This window comes from Echeneis naucrates, chromosome 16 (genome assembly GCF_900963305.1).
Source record: "Echeneis naucrates chromosome 16, fEcheNa1.1, whole genome shotgun sequence".
NCBI classification, from domain to species: Eukaryota; Metazoa; Chordata; class Actinopteri; order Carangiformes; family Echeneidae; genus Echeneis; species Echeneis naucrates.
Genome location: NC_042526.1, coordinates 5,277,545 through 5,297,685, shown reverse-complemented (window position 1 = coordinate 5,297,685; position 20,141 = coordinate 5,277,545). Strand labels below are relative to the sequence as shown.

Sequence of the window (20,141 nt, the reverse complement as noted above, 5' to 3'; positions counted from 1 at the left end):
ATAACTGCTATCTTTGTCCTCTTTCCTTCCCCCTCATCTCTACAGTGGAAACAATTGTTGAATTCAAGTAAGGTATGCTGCATGTGCAAACCCTGAATGATCATCTCCATGCAACCCTTTGGTTCACTGTTTTCAGCTGCACCACTCAGAGAATCCACACTGCGAGTCAGTGACCAAACTTAACAATGCATAAATAGCTTAAAAATCTGGGATCATTAAGCACAAACCACATCATCTCAACGCCACGCAGTTCGACCTGAAGTTTGGTTCACAAATCTCAGGAGTGTGAACTCTGGTTTGTTTTAGAGAGAGCCGGAATGGCCTCAGAGTATTTACGCTATTCCAAGTGAACGCAGCAGACCAACATATTTGCAGTGAAAGACTCATCAGTAACATCCACTGTAACTTCCTTTGTTTCTGAATAAGCGCATTATTGTAAGTGCCAAAAATTAGATCATCAAACAAGTGTCAAGAAGTCAAGAAGCTTCTGTCACAACTTTTGCAACAAAGTCAACATTTTTAAAAACAAATTCAATAAATTAATTAAAGGGAGGACATTTTGCTTCATAGTGTCAGGTCTATGGCGTTCAGCTACACAGATCACCTGTGATCAAACATGACCAAAAAAAAAACAACAAAACAAAACAAAACTTGAATTTGGCTCAAATCGAGCAATTTCGCATACATGCTCAAAATGAATGCATGCCCACGCACTCCGTACACACTCACTCCAACCTGATGATCCATCTACAAAATTTTTTTAAAGTAACACCTGGGATTGTCAAAGCTCCCTTGGACAGTATTTGGGGGGAGGGGGAGTTGAGTGCTGACTCTAAATCTAGCTTTCCATATTAACAAGGCTCCACAGGGTCCTGTGCAGCACATAGAGTCTCAACTACTTAATTGATCTAATTATGGAAAGAAAATAAGGTGGAGAAACCTCTGGCCCTCTAGGAATTGGGCCGGTGGTGTCTGAGGGAGTGATGACTTGCGTATCATTCCTATTTCTGACTTCAGCACCACGTCTCTCGCATGCAAGGGTAAGGGGGCTGCAAGTGGGAATTCAAGGCACCGCCACCTCATGACAAAGCAAGAAAAAAACGCCGCCATATTTGCAAGTGCTGTTGTTGCCCTGACAGTGACAGACACAGTCGAACATAACGAACGGTGAACGTCCGAGTTCTTTGATGGATGACAAAACAAAAGCATTTTTCAAGGAAACGATAGAAAATTTCATGCATACATTTCTCTTTCTCGTCTTCCTCATCTTCTCAGGATATGGTGCTTTGAGGTAATAACATTTCCGTTTCATTTCCAAAAGGATGAACCGTCCTCCACTGACAGGGCAAAGACTCAGCCAACTCCAGCAAGCACCCATAGAAACTGAGGGGACAAACGAACACCTCTCCGTCCCCTTCATATCACAAAATGATGAAAATCATAAAAGCAGCAAAGAATGGCATTTTCATAATTTTCTAATACAAAGAAGCTACCCAAATATACATATAAAGTTTGAATAAATACTATCAGATATAGTTGTATTTCTTTCTTTTACAGTCCATTTCGTCTTTTGTGTTTGTACGTATGTATATGGTATTTATGTTACCTGGGAAATAATCCACATGTGCAAATAAGTTTGTTATTGCCAGTTTTGCTCATCATATTCGGGGAAGGAAGTGCGTTACAGTCATGGCAGTGGTGGCCTTGTTGCCCCTCTTCACGCGGCCATGCTTGCTCAGTGCGATGTAGGAGCCTCTGTAAACCAGAGACTCGTAGGCGTTGTAGTTGTTTGGGAGCAAGCTCTCCTTGAACTTGCACTCGTCATGGAAGACTGTCTGGAAAAGACAAAGACAGACAGCAAACAGTTTAATGGACGGCTCAGAAAAGAGAAGCTTTGATGACAAAACCTAAAAAGCTCATTAAAAGGCTCTGAGTCATGTACAAAAATATAAAGATAAATATAGATTAGACAGCAATGGAAACAACAAATGAACATTTTGACAACGTGGAGCTCTTTTTTCGATCTCCCAGCGGCACTGGCTGCTCTGAAACATTCAAATGCATAAACTACAAAAAAAAAAAAAAGTGATTCAATGACGAAAGTGCCTTGAATTTAAAGGCATAGTTTGTGAGATTCATACTAGAAGCCTGCAGATGAGTGAAAACAGACGGAACAGATAACCTGACTAAAACATATTCAGTCTGCAGTCCATTTAGCAGGCAGATATTAGGGTGCTATCAAACACCTGTGCATCACTCGAATAGAAAAGTTTGCCTTTGAATGAAGTGGTTATTGAGACGGAGCGTGTATCGAAGAATAAAGCCTAAATATCCAGCACTATAAAGAACAACTGTCTGCTGTGCTGAGCCGACAGCGTATGACTGGTACAGTTCATGGCAGCAAACACTGTCCATCCTAATTCGATCTCTTATCGGCTCATCGGCCTGCTCGCAGCCTAACGCTTCATCACCCATGAGCAGATAACCAACTCATACTTTGTCTGTCAGATATGTGCTGGGCCACAGCAAGCAGACCAGCAGCCGTGTGTCGGCAGGTCTCTACGTCCTGCAGCTGTTATTAACACATAAATTATCTTTGTAATCAGGACTAAAAATTCGAGTTGAATAAAACTGTTATTTCAGCCATAAAAACATTGTTTCCTTGTTGGTAAACAAACAAATAAAAACATCACAATCAAAAATGTCTATATATTGAAACATTGGATTGGAGCAAAGATTTTGAATTAATTTCATCTGAGTTGGGAAAAAATATAAAAAATATCTACAATCACCTGTACAATATCTGCAGCTAGATTTTTATTTAATCCGAATTAACTGGGGGGTGAAGTCTGAGGTGGAGAAATTGATTTTGGGTCTGTTTGCTCTTCTTGGTTTTATTTACTGCCACCTAAAAATCGAGTTTTCTCTTAAAAGCTGCCAGCAGCAGACCATTGCAACATCTGATACCTTCAGCAGCCAGATAAAAATCTGCTTAAATTCACACTACAATAAAAACCACTGCCAAAATCCACTGGGCGACTGTGGAGCACTAAATTTAAATTTTATAGGCCTTTATTGCTCCCCAGAGCAATCGCACGGCGTAAAGAGGATGACTGTATTTCAGGTGTGCTAAACTTAATAAAACGCCAAATAACTTGTGGAAAAAAGCCAGGTCTTCACCAATGGTGAGAAATGTTTGATCAATATGTTCAGTCTGTTTGGATGGTGCACTCAGGCCTTCTGGGAAATTATTTCTCTGAGCTCCACATTAGTTTTATTGAGCTCTATAAAAAGGACTGTTTTCCAGCCTGGGATCGACAGATTTAGTGCTACGCTGATGAAACTCTGTTGTTCTGCAGTATACGAAAGCTGCTCTGCCTTCAGGAACCCGAGTTGCATTTCCCCTGCAGGAGCCTGAACATCTGGCTGATGTGTGAGATGGAAATGAACCTGAAGCTGTCAGACGCTTGTGCAGGTTGTGTGGAGCAGTCTGCCTCCTCGGATGTGTGAGACTTTCCCTGCTCAGCAAAATGAGCGCTTTGCTATTTAAAATCGATTTCCAACCGTGCTGCCTGATTTCTGTGGGCCATGTGGGGGTTTCCCCTTCTCCCCACACACACATGGCCGCACTACAGGCGTGTGGACTGAGCCCTGCATCTGTTAACCTCATCATTATTTACCCATCACCCCCGCTCTCTTTAAATAGAGCTTCATGAAGTGCTGATGAAATTTAAATGTATGGGCTTTGCAACACAATATAATGACAGACAGCGATGGAGTGCAATCCCGAAATGTACTGTTACTGAAAGGTAGAGGGGGGTAAAGGTGGATGAAGCTGCAGCAGTGGCCTATTTTTATGAATATAATAATAATTTTTTTTTTTCAGGATCTCGTTAACTAATATTTCTGGACAGTAAATGAAATGCTGTGCATACCTACCGTTCCGTATAACCTCCCACGGCTGTTCATTGCGACAAACATCTCACTCTTCACCCCGTAGAGGCTCACCACTCCTCTCTCCACCGTGGAGATTTCTATTAGACCTGATAGGAACAATAACAAAGAGGCCCGTCACATTCAGACTCCCCGTTAATGACAGTAATAAGAATAAGCTCTCCGGCTGTGTGCCTGGAGCTTTGTGCTCTCTCTCTGCGGTCTATTTGGGTGTAACCTTGCAGATTGCTGCGCATCATGCCCTGCCTTTGTTCTGCATCTTTCACCCCCCCCCCCCCCCCCTCCCCCCTTCCATACACACACACATACATAAACACCCCCCTCCCCAAAACCTGTGCACGTTGCATGCCAATTAAAAGCGCATTGTGGTTATTGCAGTAATTGCATTGACGTGCACGGCCACGGGAGTCTGTGGACCGCCCTCACAGGCCTGCGTAAAAATAAGTTGTGTCTAAAAGCGTCCATACATTCATGTCATGGCCTGGGGAAGAGGGGGGAGAGGGGAGAGGTGAAGGGGGAGAGGGGGGGGGGGTGTTCAGTACTGATGGACTCTTGTTTTAATAGATTTGTCTTCGCCGTGGAGGAAATCCAATGCTCCCTACGAGCACTGATGACACATGACCATGCAGACGAACAGAGGGGCTCGGCCACGCTGTGGCTGCCCATCACAGATCCATGCGCATTACATCGGTGGAGGTTTAACTCACTGTACTGGTTCTCATTATGTGCACCGTTTATCCCGCCGTCGGGGAGGATCTGAAGGTGAAACCCGATGCCCACGTTGCAGTAGAGCCTCCGCACTCTTTTGATGCCCAGCAGGTAGTCACTCTCCCAGCTCAGCTCCGGTTTCTCCCCGGAGATCCCGAGCACGGAGCGGGAGAACAGGGTCTCCCATCGTTTCTCCAGCGAAGTGGCATTCGTCCTGCCGCCCGGTAAAGGGTAGGCTGACACGACCCCCAGCAGAAAGCCCAGCAGGACCAAGGCGGTCAGCGTCCAGTGCGGCGTGCCGGCCTCGCAGGACATACTGACGAGGAACCTTTGCGCAACGGCCATCCGGTTTACCTTCGGACCACGTGGTCGAAATTAATGACCCTAAAAATACCGCTCTTCTTGTTTTGCTTCCTTCGGCATGCTGGCTGAGGGTTATTTTGGGGAGTGCGGATCGGGGCTTTGGGCATGAAACGCAAGCCCCGGTGCGGAGGAGGAGAGGAGACGGGAGAGTGCGCGGCAGAGCTGGAGGTGATGGTGATGGTGCTGCTGGTGATTACCATGTTTCGCAGCTCCTCCGCGCCTCTCTCTCTCTCACTCCCTCTCTCTCTCTCTCTCTCTCTTCCTCTCTCTCTGCCCCCTCTCCGTCCGTCTGCCTCTCGTTAAGAGTTCAGATTAAATCCTCCACCGCTCACCAAACACCCTGATTCAACCTTGCCAGGAGATCACATCCCTGGATGACATCACGCTGACCTCACCGCGGGGAAAGAACCGGGTCTGTCAGGCTGTCGGGGGGGGGCGGGGGCCGTGGACGGACACATGGGGCTGCTCCCAAATTGGGTCGGTGGTCATATGTCTGTCAGGCCGCTTCCTTATTTAGAAGGAAGGTGTAAAAACAGGCCCACTTGTCACCGGAGACAAGTGGGCCGGCGTCCTGCTGCGCTGCTCGCTTCAAGAAGTTTCCCTCGCAAAAAAAACAAAAAAAACAACAGTTTTTCCCTTCATGAGATCTGCCATCAGCCCGGACTCAGTGCCGGCCAGCTTCCTTCCTGCCGACGTGTCCTTGAGCCAGACACAGACCCCCCCCCCCCTTCACACACACACACACACATTAAAAAAAGTCTCGTGTTTTTATGGGTTCACTGTAACTCCTGCAGGCCCGTCATGAGATGGCACACATTGTCAGCATGCCATTCCCTGCTGCAGGAAAGTCTCCGGGCTTCTCGGTGTCACAGATAATGCCACCTGCGTCACCGGCACACATCACTTCCCAGACATCTCCAAACGATGGCACCATTTCCATGTTATTTCTTCAACACTCACCCGCAGCCTTCCTTCCACAGACTCCGGAAACTAGTAAGATGCACACACAATTAATCAAGGACGACATCTCATTGACAATGCAGTTATTTTATTTTGTATAAAATCTATTTGGCAACTGCATATTTATACATAATCTAATGGATGTATACTGAAAATTAAATACAGCTTTTTGTTATGACTGAATGCATTAATGACTGACAAGCAACTGAAATCCTGTGAGAAAAAAAACGTGTTTTGTTTTTTTGTTTTTTTTGTTGTTTTTTGTTTTTTTATAATAAGAGGTTCACAACATAATGTCGTCTTCTGACCATTGGCACATTGATAGTTTTAAACTCTTGACAGAACATTTGGTTTGTAGCAACAGGGACTGAACACACCTCTACCTATCCAGTGAGAGTATCTGTAGAGTTTATCTGTTAACAGAAATAACAGGTCTCTGATAAAAGAACAAACAAGTGGTTATATAAAACCAAGATAAAGCAGTATTGACAGATGATGAGGTTTCTTGTTTGCACCGACTGCACCAGAAGGACAAATCTGAGCTGAGTGACAGGAGTAAAATGTTCTATCCTATATGAGTGATAACCACAGGTGGAAACTTTCACTATTCTCATCTGCAGCTGATTTGATACAAACTGACAGCAGACATCAGCAACAGGCTCTGGGACGAGACCACAGTGACAGGATAAAGAGGGTAAAGTTAAATTAAATTATAGCTTTGAGGATGCTTCTATAGCACATCTTTACAAATAATTTATCTTTTTCACAGAAACAGCCTTCACCCTTGCACCTATGAAAGATGCCAAAGAGGCTAATAGTTTAATACGTGCTATTTTGTAATAAAAGCATAATAAATAAATACATATGTACAAAAAATGAAAAATGTACAGGCACTTGTAAAACAACCATTTTCTGACACTTCAGGTGCTGCTTGGCAATATTTCCCTGTGCATTTCAGAGAGATTTTTTTTTCCCCCAGATTTCTACCTGGCAGTAGCATCAACATGACATGTTTTTTGGTCTTACTTCTCCCATGCTGAGTGCACCTCAGGCAAAAGCATCCGTGATGACTATTTGTAACCACTGAACATGTCCCCCCCCCCAAAAAAAAACAAACCATCAACCACCAGCTGCAACCCATGCATGGCATTTAAACCAACAGGCCAATTTGAAAAGTGAAAGTGAAGGCCACAGCACATCATAACATACAGCACTGTTGGGCTTAAGGTCAATACAGCTCATTCCAACTAATGTGAAAAACAGCACACAATCTAGTCGGGTCGCTTTTCATCAGCGTCAAACTTAGCCTCCTAAGACTCGGCATCCTCATATGAGGTTGCTACCTTTTGGGTTTTCTTCGCATGTATACTTAATTTTGACCTGTGAGCCTCATTTGGACACTTGTCTCTGTGAGCTTATGGTCACACAAGCACATCACAATGACAAGTGTGCAATCAAAAGGTCCCACCAACGTGCACACCAAATTAAAGCTCAGGTCTCAGGAGGTTAAATGTTACAATTATGTTTCTCATTGTCTGTCTTCATTGTTGTAATTACACTTACACACACACACTTTCAGGAACTAGGCTCCTATCGGATATTTACTGTTACACAGCATTACACAACAGCCCCATCTGGATGTCCTGGATTGTCATTTGAAAATACAGTAAAACAAGAGCATTAAGTCGGAAGGGAAAGCATTTTAAGTGGCATACGGACAGAATGAGAGACTAAAACAAGGTACTAACCTGAGACAACTGCCCTGATCAGTAGCATTGTTAGACAGGATAAGCAGTCTGAAGAAGACAATGCTTGATTATCTAGACAGAAGATCTTTGATGCAGTTTTCCAGTCCCAGTAAACAAATTAATTATTAAACCACCACAGTCAAGTGACATCACCTCAACAGGTTGCATGATTAAATTCCCATAGGGATGTCCAGTAACTCCGTATATAAAATGTTTGCAGTAAAACCGGTCATAAAGTAATAGATTACTCTTGATGCTGGGGGCTATTCCTCCAATGTAACTCACATCTGTTAGTTTACTTCTCAGCTAGTATAGCAGTTGCAAAATATCTTCAGACCTTTGTCAAGCCTAAGAGAGCAGTTCCAACAGTGTTGAACGGTTATCTTGACTTTGAATATTTCAAATAAAACCAAATTGGGTTTATGCACTGTGACATCTTCTTCCACTATTTTTCTTCATTGCAGATTTATGTCTTTATATCTCATTGTTTTCTTGTTGTGTGATTGATGTACGTGTGTGAGCAGCAGACTGTTGGATTTCCCTGGCCCATACTGTATTTGTTTTGAATACTAATTGGAGCGTATATTTAAAAATCATGGACAGGACCATAAAAAATAAAAACATAAAAAAGGTTAGTAGCTGTGAATCTGAAGTTGGTGAGGTCTACAGTAAATCTGTTAGATGGTACCTGAGGAAAAATATAACGGGCAGATAAGATGCCATGACAACACTTCAGACATATTTCCATAGAACTCAAAGGATTTCAGTCCTACGCAAACACTGGGTGTTAACAATTCAGGTGAGAGGTCACAATCCCTGTGATAACACAAACTGCACTGGCAGATATCGTCTTGGGATATTTTCTCATACGTGGCCACATACTGACAAGTACGCACACCTTGATGTGGAGCTTCCATAAACGCAAGCACAAGGTTGTAGAGCAAGGCATTCGAGGAACAGTAGTGCATTTCTGAGTTTAACCTATGGAACCTAAATGATTGACTGATCAATTAGGATTCCATCATTTCCACATATTTTCCATCTAAATCTCAGCTTTTGAGGTCCTTTTGGTCAAAGACAATTTGACTGGCCAGGTAGATGGCAACAGCACCAAAGATGGCAGAACAGGCAATGTAGGCAGTGACAGACTGTGCGAATTGAACGATCATGCCCATGAAGAGGGTGGGGAAAACCTGAGAGAGGAGGAAGGTGCTGTCTAAGATGGCAAAGTCCAAACCCACGCCACGTTTGTCATACCCAAAGTCTGCCTCCTCCTGTTCAGTGCCAGCGCTGTGAGATGAGCCGTTCTGACTGAGCGGGTTGGGGTAGTGCTCGTAACCGTCCTGGCCAAGGAAGGTATGCCCATAGGCAGCCCCCGTTTTGAGGTTTCGTCCACCTTCCTCTTCCACTGGAGTCAAATACACAGAGTCTCGCTTGGTAGTAATACCATTTTTAAGTTTGCTTTTGGTTGTCCTTTTTGGCATGTAAATCTGAAAGAGAAATCGAAAAGAATCAATTAATGAATTAAATGGTTAATGGTTTGTCAGCACACTGGTGTATGATATAAGGTCAGTACTTGCCTCTTTTTCCTTGTGATAATGGCAGGTAAGTGTGTAAGGCAGAGTCTGCAGCGTGGCGTACGCATAGCCAGTGAGAGCTGCCATTACAGTGACCAAGACCACACTTTTGGACAGGCAGATGACCAAAGTAGAGAGCGTGAAGCTCACAATACTGCTCAGGTAGACCCACCGTGAGCCAAAGTGGCAAACCAACCGGCTCATGACCAGGGAGAAGAAGGTAGAGGTAGCACACTGCAGGAACAGGCCCAGACTGCCCATTCGGATGCCTGAAAGAACAACGGCAGAGTAACAACCGGCTCTAAGGGTGATCGCTTCGCTTTCTTATCAACAAGAAAACTAACATTCTGCATTAACTAAAAATTTCCAACTGTGGTCACATCTAGTGAACTACAGCTGGCCATGATACAGTGTGAACTGTTTTTTTTTTTTTTTTTTTTTTTTTTTTGGCAAGCTAGAAATCCTTCTGTTTGCTGAAGCCCATAAACAACCAGGCAGATTCATTTAAGGCACCAAAAGGTTTTCACTTCACAAATGATCATATTAACAAATTGAGTGATATGTTTGAAAAATAGTGATGCAACATGTTTTCGTGTCACAAGCCAAACCCTATGAAACAGGGTGATGGATTTAGATAACTTAACAAAATATGTGAAACTGTCTCTACCACAAGAGGTAAACAACATTCTTAGAGTGACTATGCAATGTCTATTATTAAAGAAATACAAAATGTTTAGTGAAGAGTGGAATATGAAACATGATTTTCATTCATGACAAAAACCACAGGATGCAATAGCTGTCACTAATAGTTAGTTTTTGAGAAATGTGCAGTTATGTATGGAATGATGTGTGCTATGGATTTTGTTTGACCCTCCCATTTTTCCCCAAATTAAGTTTTTGAGTTAGAGCACTAATCCATGGATATTCGGACTGTTACTTATTTCAGCCTGCTATCAACTCCATCTCTCAGGGAAAAGCGTGGGTCAGAAGTTCAGCAGCCGAGCATCAGTGAAAGGAGTACATGGATCATATTTCTCTAGTAAACCAAACTGCTGTGTCCACTTAACAAATACTACAGGAGCTAATGAGGACTGAATGAGAGCCCACGGAGATATGGGACTGAGCCTGAATGCTACTGAATCTGTGCAAAGGAGCATTGCTGCAGCACGGGGGAAAAGGCTGTTTGTGGAATACAAGCTGCACAAATAAAATACTATGCCTTGTATGAAACTGGTCCCAGCAGAAATGATGATCAGAAAATACCTGGCAAGTTACTGGCAAAATAAAACAAGTGGAGTGAAAGAGTCCCTGCTGCTATGAAACTGGAGACAAAGCAGATTACCTTCTTGCAGAGGAACATCTGCAGACTGAATGATGTGGTTTAATAACATCCGCTGTGTTTCAAATTAAACAAACGCATCTCAGACAGACCTCAAAATTATGTGCTTTGGCCGTCTACCTGGCCTGAATGAACATGTCCTTTGTTTGCTGATTCCTTGACATTAATTCTTTGTGAGTGTGACATTCTTCATGGTCCAACAAGCAAAGAGTGCAGAGACAGAGGAAAAAAGTAAAAAGCAAAGTAGAGGGAAAGACAGAGGTGGAGAAAGGAGGAGGAAAGAAGAAAGTGAATGGATGGACGGAGGTCAAGAATTAGAGAATGAAAAAATAGACAATGGAAGGACTGATAAAATGAGAAGGCAGGCTGAAAAGTGCATACGCAAGTAAAGAAAGAAAGAAAGGAAAGGCCAAAGCAAGGATGGGGAAAAAGGATGTAATGTAGGAAGTCTGGCTGAACAGTAAACAAAGGGATGCTTAAAACACTTAACTCACACGTGACCTGTTATGTTAATAAATCTGCAGCTTCTCAACATGAGGGAAGATGATGTGCCTCACATCTGTCTACTTGGGTTCATTCTTTCCGTTAGATAAAATACACAAAATAAAGAAGTTTTCCTACCGGCTTTAACCCTCTTATACCACTACGGCAACATTTGTTTAGGTACATCTTCCCTGACACCAACGGCTCTTTCATCACTTTTCCGTGGTTCCCTGTGGCTTTGAGAAAATAATGGAAATAAATATTGGCTATTTAATTTTAAGAAATTTTTATTCTATTTAGCTATTTATTAAATGTATTAGTCATAATTCTGGAGATTTAGGTGATTTTTTGAAATTGAAATAAAACGTATTAATATTTTGTAAATCAGAATATGTGTATACGTATACTTTGTATGCATCACCCGTTGACTTATTTTGAGCTCTCGACCCAGAGTAAGCTAACCATGGACACAGCAATAAAATAAATAGATTGAAAAAAAAAAAGTTTGAGAAAAATAGATCCTAGTTCTTTTTTGTCATTAATGCAACACAGTTCTTATATAGTGTAATTCTTAAATAAGTGTAATGAAACTATATATAGCTGTAAAATAGGCTTTGCAGCTCCAGTGGAGTTTTATTTGAAGGGAATCGCACCCAAATGGCTCTTTTAATGCTGAAGGTAGCTGACCCCTTCCTTAGAGTCTTTATTTAGTCTAAAGATTATATTTAGGTGAAATCTGACAGCCCTCATTTGCTTTGAATAAGCCCAAATCCAGTAGCAGGATTAGTGGCAAACCTTTGATTAACAGTACAGGAAAGGATAAGACTGTGTCGATTTGTTTACAATTTCTCAAGTGCAGTAGTCGACATTAATACCTGAAGTACCTCGGAGTGGTTTGACTGGCTTAAACATAATCACCGAAGGATCCGTTTGTTGTTTAATAGGGATTACGTCACAAAATGTGCGTTACTTTAAGTCTTGCATATGTTAAAACCAGTCTTGGCTGTATACGTCTGATAACTTGACAGAGGGCCAATATGAGGGCAGCAGGAAGGCACGTAGACATGTAGGAACACAGGCTCTGTCTCTGTCGTCCACCTGTGCCCAAGGAATGTGAGTGCATCCTGCCTAGCTGTGACAAGGCAAACTGCTCAGCCAGGTTAAACTTCAAGCAAGCTATGCGGGCAGGCAGGGAAGGTAAATACATGATGAGAAAAGCTCAGGGACATCTCGATCGTTCAACAGAACATTGCTTCATGCCATCCTACTATGTGATGAAAAACTTTTCTTCACAATGAAACTAAATCAATAAGAACTTCTGTGCAGATGTCAACACATAATATCTAGTGCATATACCAACACATTCAGAAATATTTCAGTTCAAGACAAGCGAAATAAGCTTGCATTAACAAATGCAACAGGTGGCACGAAGAAAGTCTCACCTTCATCATATCTCTGCCTGGACACAGTTCCTGGTAATGCGCTGGGCACGCCTTCATACAGGCCTTCCCCCACAAAGTCTGTGTAGAAAAGCATAAAAGACATGACAGCCATCCAGCTGCAGAGCTGAGCCACACACAGCTGCCTCATCACTCGTGGGACATGGCAGTAACTCCTGTAGATAGCTGGAGTCATTGACCAACACGTTCTCAGTAAGCACAGCAGGGGCCCAGACTTCAGAAGCCTCAGCTTGCACTTCAGCAGGTAACAGCACGAGCGTGGCACGCCACACCGGCCAGCCTCCATAGCACCAGCCCCTGACTCCAGCAAAGATCCAGACCCCGCCAAGCCACCACTGGCAAATGAGGGTTCCTCAGACACCTTCATGGTGATAAGTACACTGGAGATGAAGATGAGGATGAGGAGGGAGAAGAGGCACTCCGCCTGGCTTCCTAGGTAAACAGAAAGTATCCCACGACTCCAGTCCAGTGCAGGAAGCAAATAACCCACACATCCTCCCAAGCTGACCATGAAGGAAAACATGGCGAAGGCTTGGCCACAGTCTTCCTCGTCTCGGTATAGGTCAGACAAAAGAGCCTCCAATGGTGTGAAGCACACTTGCCCGCAAAAGTCAAGGAGTCCCACACCAAAGATAAGGAAGCCCACCTGTTGCAAAAACATGACCACAACAACATCAGTTAATTTGCCTAGTCTGCTTTGTAGCTAGAACTCAACAAAACAATCAAACAGTTCTGCTACCTGAAGGGTGCGCCCACCCCAGGTAAGACGAGCAGCCAGGACGTCAGCATGGGGAATGATGAAAAGTGCAAGGAGGACTCCGAAGGACAGAAGCCAGATGAAAGGCCGCCGTCTGCCATAACTGCTGTTGCAGTGGTCACTGGCTGAGCCGATCAGAGGGATAAATAGGAGCCCAAGCACTGGACCAATACCTGTAAACAGAAGCAGCGAAAAGGACAGAGGGAATCAGTCAACATAAAAAAAAACAAACAAACAACCAAACAAACACAGAATCTGCAGAAGAGAAACATCAAAAAACAGTGACAAGGACAATGTTAAAAGCAATGCGGCATAAAGGGACATTCACAGTTGGTATTTTCTTTGCAAAACACGTCTGTGGAACTTTGAGGTATCAGAACTTAAAACACAAATTTCGCTTCCACTGTTTGCTATCAGTGAGTGCCTACACACCCACACAAAAAAAACATGCCTGTACATCTCTGACATTTTTTGGCTTAGAACAGCTACTGGTTATACTGTAAACTGGTTGACTGAGGTTTTTCCATCTTTCACTAGACTTGTCTGATTCTTCTTTGCTGCACTACCAGGGGGTGTACCGTCTGTATTTGCTAAGCTCCGTATCACCCCTGACTGCTGGTGATGATTCCTACAGATGGCCTGGTGCCCGAAGGTAACCCATCATCAGCTCACCCCCTCAGGTGCCCAGGGCTGGCTAATTGGAACACACCATGGCGCAATGGCTGTTTGCATACAGATACATGCATTATCTAAAATGACCAGATATTGGGGCAAGAGTTTGACATTTAAAGGCACCCCGTGGAGTTTTCATTACAGATAGCTACACTACTTCTCATTCAGTCTCTCTCATTGCAATGATCTGTGTAAAGCTGTCTGTCAGTAGTCAAGTACAAACATTATAAGGACCTGTTCATCAAAACACCATTCCGCAGCATCACATCACAATAAAGCAGCATAGCTAATACTTCACAAAGATCCATTTGTGCTCCTAATTCAGTCTGCCAAGACACGGAAACAGAGGGAGATAGACGGGCGCAGAGAGAGAGACAGGCAGTATATCTAAAAAAGCCAAACATGTCAGACAGGCAGTCTACAGCTCTATGGCTGCCTGTCTTAAAACCAACACTCACTCTCACTACCATACTACATCACATACACAAATCAGTGTGCTACCCAAACCCTAATCCACACATTATCATTGACCCATACAAAATCTGTCACATTCCACACTGTGTTTTGTTACTTAATACGAACCTAAATTTACAAGTAATGGATGCCGCATTGCTAAAAAAGAAGCAAATATCTTCTCTCACTAGCAGAGAGGAAACTAGAGAAAGAAAGTAACAACTGGAGGATGAAGTAGCCAACAAATGGCTGTTAGATAAAGTAGAAAGCAGCCATCTGAGAACCTGACACTGCTGCTTGGGGAAATTAGCTTTAAGCCTCCCACAACACACAATATCTATCTTCATTCTAGTAACACTAAGGGACTCCATTATAATACAGCAAGATGAGAATCAGGTTGAGTACCATTTCCAGATTAGCTTTCAGTGCAGGCTGTTTGGGAGGAACTCTACAATGAAATCATTTCTCTTCATAACAATAGCAGCTGTTAAATAAACACAGGAGCAGAAGTGTATATTGTTGAATCGTTCTACCTGAACAGTCTCTTCTGTTCACATTGAGGCTTTTGGTTTTGGAGAAATGCACAAGACAATGTCTAAAAGAAGTGCCTTGAGTGAAGGCCATGTGAGGGCCATTTTGACTGGCAGGGTGCAACTTTTGACATCACTACTAGCAAACCCAGTTACAGTGTGTAAATATATCCATGATTTCCAAATACCCTTGGAAAATTAAAATATTAGGTCTGAAAAGTCGGATTCCAATCCAATTCACAAGCTAAATTAATAATAAAAATAAACTAAATTAAACATTTTCCTTATATAATGGTGCAGTCATCAGCAGCACATATTCCAGAGTGTATTTGTATTTGTATGTAGTAGAGCAGCCAGCCAATGCTTTTACAATGATACCTTACTTTTCACCTTTATTTCCCGAAGCACACAACAGAAGACATGAATTCTGGATTAACCCATAAAATAATGAATCTCATTTAAATCACAGTTACAACTCCCTCCAGTTGACTGTAATAGTTCAGTCAGCAAAGATAATGTTTGGTATTATACAGCTGATTGTTTCCCAATGCTCCCTAATACAGATCAATAATGTGTAACCCTATTCAAAAAATAATATCAAAGTAACACAATGTTTTCAAAGAGAATTGTTTTCCTCAGGTCAATACCTGAAGTTCTGCAGATATGGAATCTGCTTTTGAATTTCTACATCCTCCTTTACCTGCTCACTTGCCTTGTTTCATAAATACATTGGCTGAATGATGTTAGACTGGCTTAAAAAAAAGGGCAAGAATAAGAAAATAAGCTAATGTGTTTCTTGTATATAGAGTGGGGAGGTCACATCCGATCACAAGTGGCCACCTGAGATGCTTGTGATGTGTTGACACATTCTAATACCAGGTGTGAACTGATGAGCTTAGAGTTGTCTTTTCCTCTCCTGCTGCCTTTCAATTAGTGCCTTATTACCACCTCAACAAAACAACAGGTGATTTGGCCACTGATTCAACCTCAATTATGTCTTTATGACCTGAAAGAAGACAGCAGCCCTAAGCCATAGTCCTGTCCCTATAAGACACCCCACCACCACCACAAAAATTACCACTGGAATACCACTGGACAAGGTCACATATTTTACATACAAATCAAATTTACAAAAAAGGTCATGTATATTATATATTTCTTGAAGGATACAGCCTATTCCGTTTTATAAAACTGATATATGTATTTGCGAATAGTGAAAGAAATTACTATTTGTGCAATTGCATCAGTGCAGCAGCAGCAGCAAACAAAGCACTTGAGTAAAATAGAATATAATTAATTAATTAGCACTAGAAAGCAAATATGTGGCACTCAAGGACTACAGAAATCCATAATCTGAAACACTCAGACGAGAAACAATCACTTGTGTGGTCAGTCAACAAGCCAGAGGAGAATCCTAAAAGTCTATCCTTGAGCATGTGTCAGTATGTGTGCATGTGAACAAGGCTGGCTCTACCTGTCAAGTTTAATAAATACCTTGTCAGAGAGGGACAAGGAGACAATGATGAGAGCATACATGTTAACAGACAATGAGACAAAATCCGTGTTTTTGCATACACAGACGGAAGGAAGCAAAGGAGTCTGGTAACCTGATCCCCCTATTTAAGGCTTCACCAAGACCTTACCTAGCACCATGGTCATGTAGCGCTCCTCCACCCCAGCCTCCAGCAGCAGTGGAGGCACATATGTGATCCCAGCTGCCACACAGATCTCCAGGCCACAGGTCAGGGAGTTCAACAGGACGAGACGCCACTGAGACCTCCATCCAGGCATATTTACAGGGGCTGGCTCGCCTTTTCTCCCTTTCGGGATGACCACTACTGGGGGCAGGGGAGGGGGGAGGGAGTCAGTCAGGGGTGTTGGGGGGAGCGTGAGGAGGCAGATGGTGCCCCAGTGGGACAAGAGGGCTGTCGAGGAGGGACAGCAGCAAAGACACGTGGATGTCTCAGATGACCTGGAAGATTCATCCTCTTCTCAGCATTCTGAATCTGAAGAAAGAAAGAGCAGCAAAGAGAAGAAATGTATGCAAGAAATGTAAACAATTTTGCAGAAGAACAAAATGAAATACAAAACTTCAAACGGCCTCTGTATGGCAGTATAAAGGATACAATTTTCCATCATTTCAAACAAGGCATACCACATTGGATGAGTTCTTGCCAGGCTACTACACTCAGGATTGCATGGGGAATGTCAGTGTGACATGATATGATGATGTATTTTCAGATCTCCTCACCAATAGCTTCAGGACAGCAAGAATAACAACAGGCAGACAGAGGAGATGAGTCAGCTGGAGCGACGTGGCAAAAACATCAAGCCATTTGCCAAGATAATTCCATCTCCCTCTGCTGCTTTGCTTGTCTTTTTTACTTTTCAAAAATATGCATGGTAGATTTTCAAAAGTCAAACTTTGCAAAAACGAGTTTAATTTCCCATCTCTATTCCCATGATTTCTCCATTTCACTCCCCCATAATAACTAGTATTACTGGGTGGATCTAAAATCCAGCCTTCCTTGAACTGACCCTGTCATTATCCACATTATTAAACTCTGATTGCAATTTTAGTCATATGTGAGAGTGCTTCTTAAAGAAATCTTCAACCTATTAGTGCTATTGTTGAGCTAAGAGCATGTGACACAGTCTTAAGCACCTGAAGACATCTCACTAGAGCGAGACGGTAAGACAGGAGATAAAGTCTAATGTGGGACGGGTGATACGATTCAGCATGTTTCACCGCACAAGGTTAAAGGAAAGAAACCTGTATTGGGACAGATACAGGAAAAATTACATTCAAGTCACTCAGTACGTTTGCATGCACAGTTAAGTCAAGCTTCAGCTGTAGCGCAATAAAGTCATCTAATTGGACTTCTGTTATTGTCCTGGTATACATCCACGGTAGTGAAATCAATTTATTTGTTGAAATCATGTGGCCTCCGCTGTGACAAGTGGCAATATGCACTCTTTTGGCTTGTGGGTAATGGGCTACTACCGATTGACCTATGACATCACAGACCACAACAGAGGTGGAAAGAACGAAAGACGAATGAAATGAGCTTTTGCTGCAGACTTTGCCATGTTCAACGCGTTAGCAGTTAGTCGGCTTCTTTTGTCTGACCTCCTACGTTTAAGACGCTGTTTGGCGCGAAACTTAAGCACATGCAGATCACCTCCTCCAGCTCCAGTCCGCCTGTTACATACATGTTACATACATGCAGCAGTAGCTCGACTTTCAATTGCATTATCTGGGTGTGTTAGTCCCACTATTAAAAATTTGATTTCAGTCAACCTAAAACGTTTACATGTACTTTGAAAGTCCAGTTTTAGTTGGAGTAATGCAATAATTGGGGTGGGGGGGTGGGGGGGGTGTTGGTTTAGGTGTCATGTAAACATAGTGACTGGCTGTGTCTCAAAGGCACTGTGTGTGTAAACAAAAGTCTAGTAAGGCCAAGAAAACCACCAGGATGAGCCTCAGTAATTGAGACTTTGCTATGTTGTGTACACACACTACACTACAATGACAAGATACTTCTTCTCGAGGGATAACTTTTCCAAAAACCTCACTTTCTCCGTTGCATTCCATTAGATTATTGTACTGTTTATTCTGTTCTATTCACTCTAAATCCCGTCTTACATTTTTGGAGTGAATAATTTTAAATTGAAACAGATTTTCATCAGGAGGAGAAAAAAATAGAAAAGCACAACATGAGTCAGTTTATCTATGGGCGTTGTCTGCAGCTTCTGCATCAGAGGTCAAGTATTTGGTGTGACAATTCAGTAGACAATAAGCATATTACACAAACTAATCAAGAGCAATTTAAACTGTGAAAAGAAACAATGGAGGAGGCAGATTGATGGAGCCACAAATCTTCATTAAATGTATCAGGCAGTCCTAAATAAGTGTGCATTCATTTACATCTTCTCAACGAGCAAGAATAAACCTAAAGATTATTAGTATCGTCATCATTCCCGAACGAAGTGTGTTCTTTTAATGCAGACGGGAAGAGCAGGAACAGTCAGAACAGCCACAGACACATAAACAACAAGGTGCTATATTTGCATTTTGTGTGACATTTCTCTGCCAATGCTGCCCATCTGTTCTCTCCCAGCAAACAAAATGGATGTCATCATCTCCAACACGACTTTGCTCATCACAGAAGTACACTTAGCTCAGTGACTGATCTGATCGGACTCATACTGTATTCCAAAGAAACGCTTGTACCATGTGAGGTTGAAAACAATATGCTCTTTCACACGTACTCAACAAGCTGATGAAAGGACAAAACAGGAAATATAGAGTATAGATTTAACAAGTAAAATAAAGAGATTTTTTTAATGGTATAAATAAAAGCCAACCTGTATTAAAATCAAAGCATCTCTATCATTCTATCTATTCTGAATGTTTAAATTAGACTCTAGAGTGCTTGAGAGTTGTAACAAGTAGTGTCTGTCATCAACGCAGAATGTCATGACCTTCACATCATTATGATTTAGGACATTAAATGAATGTCATCAATGATGCCATGAGTGCCTACAGCATTCATACATTCCCAGTCCTTTGAAATACAAGCTGTTTGAGAATCTGAAGGACAAAGCAACAGTGTTAGCAGGCTGGACCGAGCAAGGGCCTGGGTCACTGAGAGAGAGGACCATTTCACACCCGTCAGATCTCATTCCCAGCCTCCCTGGGCACACTGAAAGACACCCATCAGGGGACCAGCCTTTGCCCCTACGGCCTGTCTGGCCGCTACAACCCCCTACCCACATATTTTGTGTGTCAATGTACGTTCCCCCTCCCTCTCCCATGCATTTCGCCCATGTCCTTACTCCATCCCTGAGGTCAGTCTAATCTCTGACCTGCATTCTAAGAAGACTCTTTTGACATATCTGCCCACGACTGGTTATGCCTTTATGGGTCTACTGACTTTCAGTGTGAAGGTTTTCTATTGCTGCCACAGCTGACACTCCGTCAGACTTTCTCACCGAAAACAGAGTGACCCGGAGCGGCAAGAAAAATCTGATTTGTCTACCCAAGCAGACGTGGCTTGTCTGCATGCATGCCCAAATGAAAGTCACATTCCAGGTTTTAGCAAATTGAATGGTTGCTCAAGTTCTTACCCAAGTG

General features: G+C 42.7%; 2 protein-coding genes across 2 annotated transcripts in view; both read right to left on the bottom strand.

The window, feature by feature from the left end:
* Positions 1–666: 666 nt before the first annotated feature.
* LOC115056753 (fibroblast growth factor 6) lies at positions 667–5,279 on the bottom strand. Its single transcript, XM_029523446.1, has 3 exons — positions 4,662–5,279; positions 3,940–4,043; positions 667–1,835 (listed from the first exon to the last, which is right to left on the bottom strand). Exons 1-3 carry the CDS (start codon positions 5,005–5,007, stop codon positions 1,659–1,661), a joined length of 627 nt encoding a protein of 208 aa, XP_029379306.1. The 5' UTR covers positions 5,008–5,279; the 3' UTR covers positions 667–1,658.
* A 784-nt stretch (positions 5,280–6,063) lies between these two features.
* Positions 6,064–20,141, bottom strand: part of LOC115056990 (solute carrier family 45 member 3) — a 28,417-nt gene continuing 14,339 nt past the window's right edge. The window contains exons 2-6 of the mRNA XM_029523830.1: positions 16,648–17,010; positions 13,332–13,522; positions 12,575–13,238; positions 9,314–9,579; positions 6,064–9,223 (exon numbers count right to left, since the gene is read on the bottom strand). Coding sequence (XP_029379690.1) covers positions 8,783–9,223; positions 9,314–9,579; positions 12,575–13,238; positions 13,332–13,522; positions 16,648–16,795 — 1,710 coding nt within the window. The 5' untranslated portion in view covers positions 16,796–17,010 and the 3' untranslated portion in view covers positions 6,064–8,782. The remainder of the gene's footprint in view (positions 9,224–9,313; positions 9,580–12,574; positions 13,239–13,331; positions 13,523–16,647; positions 17,011–20,141) is intronic.